This window comes from Carlito syrichta, unplaced genomic scaffold (assembly GCF_000164805.1).
Source record: "Carlito syrichta isolate Samal-C Ts95f unplaced genomic scaffold, Tarsius_syrichta-2.0.1 Scaffold305688, whole genome shotgun sequence".
Taxonomy (NCBI): Eukaryota; Metazoa; Chordata; class Mammalia; order Primates; family Tarsiidae; genus Carlito; species Carlito syrichta.
In genome coordinates, this window is record NW_007249784.1 from 576,745 (window position 1) to 586,642 (window position 9,898).

Genomic DNA, 9,898 nt, shown 5'->3' on the forward strand with positions numbered 1-9,898 from the left:
GACAGAGTGAGACTCCAACTCAAAAAAAAGACAAAAAGGCTAAGGAAAGCTCAAGACACTGCTACAGAAGTATATGATGTGAAGACTTTTCTCACTAGATACTAAAATGTACTATAAAGCTATAACAAAACTATGTGGTTTTAACAGAGGTATAGATAAGCTAACCAATGGAACAAAAGAGAGCCTAGAAACAGAATCATAAATATTTGAAACTTTGCTATACAATAGAGGAATGAGTGGGTAAATGAGTGGGGAAAGGATAAAATATTCAATAAAGTAAAGAGAAAATTGTTTATCTGTGGTGGGTTAAATTTGATCCCTGCCTCTCACCGTCACAAAATATAATTCTAGATAAATTGAGAACCTAAATACAAAAAACAAAATTTTAAGACTTTTAGAAGAAAATATAGGAGAACATTTTCTGATCTTGGAGGGAGTAGAAAAAGGATTTCTTTTTTAATTTTAATTTTAAAATTTATTTATTTATTATAAAGACGTGGGGTACAATTCAGGGTTAGGTATACAAACATTGAGCATGCAGGTACCCTTGTTGATGAGGTATGCCCCTCCCTCCCCTAGCAGTTTCCCTCAACTGCCAGTCCCACCCCCCCGAAAAAGGATCTCTTGAAGGCAAAAAAAATTGTTATAAAAATGTATTAATAGATTTGATTAAGAATGACTGTTTTTCAGCTGGGCATGGTGGCTCATGCCTGTAATCTCAGCACTTTGGGAGGCTGAGGTGAGAGGATTATCTGAGCCCGGGGTTTGAGAGCAGCCTGGGCAAGCTGGTGAGACTTCATCTCTACAATAAATTTAAAGAATAATTAGCTGGGCATGGTAATGTGTGCCTGTAGTTTCAGCTACTTGGAAGACTGAGGTGGAAGGATCACCTGAGCCCAGCAGATGGAGACTGATCAAGACATGCCATTGCACTCCATCCAGCCTGGACAACAGAGTGAGACTCCAACTCAAAAAAAAAAAAGAATGCCTGTTTTTCAAAGGATACCATAAAATAAATTTTAAAATTAAGCCACAAACTTGGAGAGGATATTTGCAGCTCATATATTACAGCTGGGTGGTAGGTATATCATATAAAATAGATTAGTAATTAGAATCCAGATAAAAAACTTTACAAAATAAGAAAAAGGCAAACAATCTTATGGTAAAATAGGCAGAAGACAACTGATTTTCCTAGAAGAAACATGAATGTTAAGCCTATTTATAATCACAGAAACAAGTAATCTATTTGTAATCAGAGAAATGCTATGCAAGACTACACGAGATCCCATGAACATTGTTTACTATGAAAAGTTTAAAACATACACAGAAGTTGAGAGAATAGCTTAATAAATTCTTATATTACATTCAATAATTATTAAGATTTGCTACGTTTGCTTCATCTATCCCTGCTGTTTCTTGGCAGTATTGGAAAACAATCCTCAGATATATCATTTTCAGAATGCATCTCAAAAAGATATGGAGAGATCTATAATGCTACTATCACACCTAACAAAATTAACAATAATTCCTTGGTATGAAGCCAACTCATATCCATTAGATTGACAAAACTGTGGAAATTCAATAATACCAAGCATTAAGGTGGGTGTGGAGCAAATGGAATTCAGATATTACTGGTAAGAGGATAAATTAACTTGACACTTGGGATAATATGAGTAGTAACAATCTCTCATTTCCTATGCATTTCCTGTTAGTCATGTCTCTCCAAGGTATACATCCAAGAGTGACTCTAGCTCCTGTGCATCAAGAAACATGTACATGAATGTTCATAGCAACAATATTTAAAACAGCTAAACTGGAAATATCTCAAGCCCATCAAGAATGGAAAACAAATGATGGCATATTCATACAATGGTATATTATGCAGCAGTTAAATTATCCACGTCAACACACTAACTGGGTGAATTTGGATATAAAATACTGAGTGAATAAAAGCAAATCTCAGACAACTACAAACAATATGAATCTATTTTTAAAGAACTCACAATATTAAACAATGCATTGTTTAGCAAACATACATTTTCAGTAAAACTGTACTTTGAAATATTGCATATGCAATATGCATTTGCACAGAATGTTATATACAAGATAAAAGATAGTGGTTACCTTGTGCCAGAGTCCAGCTCCAGTTGGGTTCAGGGTACCCCAAAGGTGGAGATGGCATCGGCTATTGAGGGGAAGAAGAAAGAGAGAAAGAGAGAGAGAGAGAGAGAGAGAGAGAGAAAGAGACTGGACTCCAGTTTAGTGAAGAAGCGATGTGTGTCATTGGGTATTACAACAGGTCTTTTATACACAAAGTCAGATGTGGGACGGGCATCCCCCACCCACCAGAAACCTTAATCTATGAAAACTTAATCAATGATTGCCTTTAAACCCTTTTCATATGATAATCTTAAAATCCCATAGCAAAGGATAACCTAATCCGTGACTGATATATTCTATAAACCTTTTTCATCCTAAGCTGATTGCTTTATGCCAAGTTAAACAATTCTATAGCTTAAGTATTTACTTTACAAATGAAAGTGGCCCATCCCAGAATGTTTGGAATGTGGCCCAGTCCAAAGTTCACAGTGGGCTACCTGCAAGTAACCCAGCCACATTCTTTCAACAAAATGGCTATCTTCTAAAACTATATTCTACAAGTTACACCTTCAATAAATCCTAAGATCATGACCCAGAAGCCTGTGACCAATACTAAGGCTCTTAGATGTGACACGAGTTTGAATTATAAGTTGTGTGAAAGTCAAAACTGCAGTTTGTGGAAGAATGGGAGCACTGAGCTTCTAAAGTTAGCTTGTGTTCATCCCGATCTCAGAGTTTTTATGTTTTGAGCTCACAGGAGCTTAATCTGGTTAGTGCTGAGTAGAAAGGGGAAAGAAATGGGGTCAATAGTTCCCGAACGCATCCTAGTGGTCTCGGGGTCAACGGCCCTTCCTGATCCCTAATGCTCAGTAGGCCTTCATGGCTGGCTCCCAACAACCTTGGAGGAGGAGAAGAACAGAATGGTGAGGAATACACGGGGAGACAGAAGATCCTAGCAATGTTCTAGTCATTGTGTTGAGTTGACATCAATTCAATATATTAATATGCCTCATTATGAGCATACATGACACATATATCATTTGAAATTCTTATTAAATGCTAGATTTACAGCTGAGCATGGTGGCTCATGCCTGTAATCTCAACACTTTTGAGAGGCCAAGGTGGGAAGGTCATCTGAAGCCAGGAGTTCTGGACCAGCCTGGCAACACAGTGAGACCTCATTCCTACAAAAAAATTTTAAAAATGAAAAAACTAGTCAGGCATGGTGATACATACCTGTAGTCCTAGCTACCTGGGAGGCTGAGGCAGGATGATCACTTGAACCCAAGAGTTAGAGGCTGCAGTGAGCTATGATTACACCATTGTATTCTAGAGTGGGCAACAGAGCAAGACCCTGTTTCTTAAAAAGAGCATATAAATGTGTTTTATGTATATGTATCTAATTAAAACTATATTTAAATGACATTAAATGTGCATATTTCAAATGATAACAATTCTATGTAAACAATGTTAAATGGTATATTAAAAGTTAAATGGTATATTAGCATTTATAGAAAATAGGTCAATTTTAGTATAATTACTCTCAATATAAAAAGTGTTGCCTTAGCGAAAGATTTTTTTTTTTTTTTTTTTGAGTTGGAGTCTCACTTTGTCGCCCAGACTGGAGTGCAGTGGCTGCTCCCGGCCACCGCAGCCTCGACCTGCTGGGCTCCGGCGATCCTTCCGCCTCAGCCTTCCAAGTAGCTGGAACTACAGGCACGCGCTACCATGCCGGGCTAATTTTTTGATTTATTGTAGAAATGAGGTCTCACCAAGTTGCCCAGATGGATCTCAAACCCGCAGGCTCAGGCAATTCACTCACCTCGGGCTCCCAAAGCGCGGGATTACAGGCTGAGCCACAGAGCCTGGCCATGAAAGATATTTTTAAAAGGAGAAACACCAGCAGACATGTCATGGAAGAGTAAACCCACATAACTAGTTAACACTGGAAAAGATATCCAGCCTTATTAGGAAGAAGGTGATGCACATTGAAGTCAAAGTGAACAATCACTTCAAATAGTTTATCAGTGAGGTAATTTTTTTTTTTTGAGTTGGAGTCTCACTCTGTCTCCCAGGCTGGAATACAGTAGCACACTCACAGCCATCCCGGCTTTGACCTGCTGGGTTCCAGCAATCCTTCCACCACAGCCTTCCAAGTAGCCAGAACTACAGGTGTGCGCTACCACACCTGGCTAATTTTTTTATTTATTGTAGAGACGAGGTCTCACCAAGTCACCTGGGCTGGTCTTGAACCCTCAGGTTCAGGCAGTCCACTTGCCGTGGCCTCCCAAAAGTGCTGGAATTACAGGTTGCGCCACCAAGCCTGGCCAGTGAGATAAAATTTTAAGTGAGATAAAATTTTTAAATATCAAGTGTCACTGAGGATGTGGAGCAATAGAAACTCTATTTAGGCTCTACTCGTGAGAGAACAGGACAGGATTAGTAGGTCATTTGGGGAAACATTTTGGCATTATTTAGTAAATGTGATGATGCATACACCCTATGATGCAGCAAATCCTTCCCTGGGGATGTGCCCTAGAAAACTTGCTTACGTGTGCACCAGGAGACAAGTACAAGAATGTCATAGCAAAAACCTGCAAACAATGGAATGAACAGTGGTAATTTCATATAATGAAATATCCCAGTCTGAGCAACATAGTGAGACCTCGTCTCTACAAAAAAAATTGAAAATTAGCCAGGTGTGGTGGTGTGGGCCCATAGTTCCCAGATACTCAGGAGACTGAGACAGAAGGATTGCCTGAGTCCAGGAAGTAGAGGCTACAGTGAGCTGTGATGGTGGCACTGCACTGTAGCCTGGGCAACAGAGTAACACCTCAACTACTCAAAAAAAAAAAGAAATCATGAATCTGTCAAGTATAAATAAGTTAAATGGACGAGGTACAGGGGTATTAGTAGAGTTTTAAAGTACTCCCCTAACACACATACACACAGCTTATTAATTACAATGGGAGAAAGGTAATCTTACAGTGGAAAACTCTGGCTGAACCACCTTTAGCAAGTGATCAAGGTGAATATCAGTAGTGGATAAAATCTAAGTAATGATAAAAGAATGAAAGGGAAAGAGTACAGCACTTCTTCAATATTCCTGCCAAAGATGCATAGCCTGAGTTTAATGACGAAGACACATCAGATACACCGAAACTGTGGGATACTCCTCAAAATTATTGGCCTGCCATTTTCAAAATTATCAAGGTCGTGAATGTCAAGACAAGACAGGAAATGTTCAAGACCAGAGTTGACTAAAGAGACGGGAAAACTAAATGCAGCACATGATTTAGAACAGGACCCCATTTTGCTATGGAGAAGCATATTGGAACAGCTGGTGAAACTTGAATGACATCTGAGGATTAGATGGCAGTGATGGATCAATGTTAATTTTCTGATTTTAATTTTGTATTGAATGGTCAACAAACATAGGAAAAAATGTTCAACATCCTAATCATCAGGGAAATGCAAATCAAAACCACAGTGAGATACCACCTGATACCAGTCAGAATGGCCATCATTAAAAAATAAAAAAAACAGTTGATGCTGCTATGGATGCAGAGAAAAGGGAACGTTTATACACTTGTTAGTGGGAGAGTAAATTGGTACAACCTCTGTGGAAAATGGTATGGAGATGACTAAAAGAACTAAAAGATTAACCATTTGATCCAGCAATCCCACTACTTGGTATCTATCCAAAGGAACAGAGGTCATTACATAAAAAGACACATGCACCTGCCTGTTCATCCCAGCACAATTCACAATTGCAGAGCTGTGGAATCAATCTAAATGCCCAACTGATCAGAGGATAATGAAAATGTGGTATATATACACTATGGAATACTATTCAGCTATCAAAAAAAATGATATAATGTATTTTGCAGCAACTTGGATGGAATTGGAGACCATCAAGTTTTTTTTTCTTCTGAGTTGGAGTCTCACTCCGTTGCCCAGACTGGAGTGCAGTGGCCGCTCCCGGCCACCACAGCCTCGACCTGCTTGGAGACCATCATCTTAAGTGAACGAAATCAGAACAGAAAACCAAACTCCACATGTTGTCACTTATAAGTGGGAGCAAAGACATAGAGTATGATATAATGGACACTGGAGTCTCAGAAGGGGGTTGGGAGAAAAATGATGGGATGAAAAATCACCTATTGGGTACAATGTACACAGATGGGGGTGGAGGGTACACTTAAAGCCCAGACCAAAAACAATTTGTAACCCCAAAAGCTATTGAAATTTTTTTTTTTTTTTAGTTTGAGTCTCACTCTGTCACCCAGACTGGAGTGCAGAGGCATGCTCATGGCCAGCACAGCCTTGACCTGCTAGGCTTAGGTGATCCTTCTGCCTCAGCCTTTCGAGTAGCTGGAACTACAGGCATGTGTCTCCATGCCCAGCTAATTTTTTTTTTTTTAATTGTGGAGATGAGGTCTCGCCAAGTTGCTCAGGCTGGTCTCGAACCCATGGACTCAGGTAATCCTCTCACCTTGGCCTCCCACAGTGCTGGGATTATAGGCGTGAGACACCACACCCAGCCAGCTATTGAAATTTTAAGAAAAGTTTGTATTGGATTTCAGAGGAAGCTCATTATGGTGACTCCACAATTAGGGCCTCAGCCCATGTGCCTTGTCAGTCCTGCAGGAGGCTGGACTAAGCACTATATAAAAGTTCCTGCTCTGATGGGCTCTGCAATTCACATCCTCTGCTGAGTCTTGCTGAAGATCAGGCTCTGCAAATCACCCAAAGATGTCCTTCAACGAGCAGCAGTGCAAGCAGCCATGTGTGCCCCCTCCATGTCTTCAGAAGACCCAAGAGCAGTGCCAGGCAAAGGCTGAGGAGGTGTGCCTCCCCACATGCCAGGATCCCTGCCAAGAGAAGCGCCCAGTGCAAGCCCAGGAGGCTCAGTGCCAGGAGTTAAGTCAAGAAAACTGCCCACAGCAAGGCCAAGATCCATGTCCCCCTCCATGCCAAGACCAATGTCCAACTCAGTGTGTAGAGCTATGCCAGGATCTATTCCAGATAAAATGTGTGGAGGTCTGCCCACAGAAAGTCCAGGAGAAGTGCTCAACCCCTGGCAAGGGAAAGTAGCTGCTCATACGCCATCTGGGATCAAGAAGATGGCCAAAAGATGAAACCCCCACCCCAGCCCATGCCCTGGTGACCTCCTTCTGTGTGTACCTCTGTGTGCAATGTACTTTCTTGCCTCCTGGCTTCCTCAGTATTCCAGGACTTGGTCTGTATCTCTGAAGACAGTTCCCTCTGTATTTCATCAGCCACTGTGAATAAGTATTGCTCTCATCAATCTGATGGAAGGTCTCAAATGTAGGAATGGTGTGGTTATCAGGAGAGACCACAGAAGCCTACCCCAGCTCCCCTGGGGCAAAAATTCACCCAGGCCTGGGTGTGTAACAGCCAAGGATGCCTTCATTCATCTTCCAGAGTGCCAGGCTCTCATTTGAGCCTCAAACTGAATTCTGATGGACTTCCCACTTATCACCACTATCTCCATGGGTGTTGGAAAGAGGATGGTGGTGTTAGAAAAATTGAAAATTGGGCGATTTTGTCCCTGCATCCTAAAAAGAACAGCAGTGATTGGACATTGAAATGTTGGTTGGGTTTTTAAGAAATGAACCAAAAGTATGTAAATGATTGGATCCAAACAACCAATAAGAAAAATTGAGCTGGGATGTTTGGGGTTCTTGTTTCTCCTTGTGCTTTCTGCTGCGGGTGCTTAATTTTCACCACGCATGCTCTTTAGAGATGTGATTTGTGTCTGTGTGATGCGGGTCAGTCTGTTCTCCAGCTTTCTTGCCTTCTTCTCCCTGGTGAAGGTAAAATGCATAATAAAGCTGATCCTGACAGAAAAAAAAAAAAAGAAAAGTTTGTCTTGCAATTATGTAAAGAATATCCTTGTTTCCAGGAAATGAGATTAGGCTTCCTATTGGCAACTTGTGCTGGAGTGGTTCAGGAAAAATGGGTTTTGTACTGTACTTGCAACTTTTCTACAAAGTTTGACATTTATTTTATTTTATTTTTTTGTGTCAGGGTCTCACTCTATCGCCTAAGCTAGACTGCAGTGGCATGATCATGGCTCACCACAGCCTCAAACTCCTAGGCTCAAGTCATCCTTCCACCTCAGCCTCCCAAGTAACTGGGACAACAGACACACATCACCATGTCCAGCTAATTTTTTTTTTTTTTTGCGTTGGAGTCTCACTCTGCCGCCCAGACTGGAGTGCAGTGGCCACTCCCGGCCACCGCAGCCTCGACCTGCTGGGCTCCGGTGATCCTTCTGCTCAGCCTTCCAAGTAGCTGGAACTACAGGCGCACGCTACCACGCCCGGCTAATTTTTTTGATTTATTGTAGAGATGAGGTTTCACCTGCCCAGGCAGGTCTCGAACCCGTGGGCTCAGGCAATCCACTCACCTCAGCCTCCCAAAGGTGCGGGATTACAGGCTGAGCCACTGAGCCCGGCTTTTTTTTTTTGTAGTGATGAGGGCTCATTATGTTGCCTAGACTGGTTCAAACTCCTATACTCAAGTGATCCTCCTGCCTCAACCCCCCAAAGTACTGGTATTATAGGCATAAGTTTCTGCCTGGGGAAGGAGAGGCACACCTCATCAACAAGAGTACCTGCACAAAAAATATTTGTATACCAAACCCTGAATTGTACCCCACAATTTTAAAATAAGCAAAAAAAAGAAAGAGAAAAAAATGCATAGAGAAAGGACTAGAAAGATATCCACTAATGAAAACAAATGTCTTAGACAAATATATGTTGCGTACATGTTAAATTTTATGAAGTTGCTGACAAGGAAAAACAGTCAAGAAACAAGAGTATGACCGCTCTGTGGAAAGTTGCTGTTGTAAAACTACAGGAAATACTCTGAGAGCGGGGCCAGGCACCAGGCAGAAACTGAGAGCGTTGCTGACAGACAAGTGAGCAGAGGGCAGACTTTGGAGGGGAGAAAGATAAAGATGTCTGACAGGAGAGAAATGCCTGTGATTCTCTGTAATTCACATTCTCTATAAATCTCCAAATTATCTCCTAGTGGCATCTGAAAGGGTGAGGTTCTTTTTATTTGGGTGCAAAACATTACATTTAAAACTTAAATATCTGAAATATATGGCAATGTTTATAATTCTCTTTGGCATTTCTTTTTTTTTTTTTTTGATGTATCAGGAACCTCAAAAAAAGGAAAGAAATAAAAAAAAGCAAGTGGCCTGTTATTCTTATCCTCTAAGCTGCGGTCACTAGAGCTTTTATTCTTCTTTGGGAACTGCTTTCACCATTTGTATTTTATTTTTACCATGTGCATGGATTTTCTTTTAAAATTATAATGTAGGCCGGGCTCGGTGGCTCAGCCTGTAATCCCAGCACTTTGGGAGGCCGAGGCGAGTGAATTGCCTGAATCCGTGGGTTCAAGACCAGCCCAGGCAACTTGGCAAGACCTCGTCTCCACAATAAATAAAAAATTAACTGAGCGTGGTAGCGCGCACCTGTAGTTTCTGCTACTTGGAAGGCAGAGGCGGAAGGATCACCTGAGCAGGTTAGCACTGGGGTGGTAGTGAGTATGCCACTGCACTCCAGCCTGGGCAATGGAGTGAGACTCCAACTCAAAAAAAAATTATAATGTAATGATCATTTTTCTTCAAATATTATAATGTAATAGTAATGTCTGATAATCAAGAACTAGTGAGTAAAATGTCTCATTGGATCTGTGCTGAAATGATTTAAGACTGACACTGGCTCTAGAAAGCTGGGATTTCCAGCCAGATGTTTTGACC

The 9,898-nt window shown here is 41.2% G+C and overlaps 1 protein-coding gene across 1 annotated transcript; it reads left to right on the forward strand.

Annotated features, from left to right (window-relative positions):
* Window positions 1-6,855: 6,855 nt before the first annotated feature.
* LOC103264651 (proline-rich protein 9-like) lies at window positions 6,856-7,197 on the forward strand. Its single transcript, XM_008062359.1, has one exon. The coding sequence runs from the start codon at window positions 6,856-6,858 to the stop codon at window positions 7,195-7,197; it is 342 nt and encodes a 113-aa protein (XP_008060550.1).
* The last annotated feature ends 2,701 nt before the right edge of the window (window positions 7,198-9,898 follow it).

Excerpts from the sequence above, each read along its gene's own strand:
- LOC103264651 (XM_008062359.1), top strand. The coding sequence starts at position 6,856 with ATGTCCTTCAACGAGCAGCAGTGCAAGCAGCCATGTGTGCCCCCTCCA.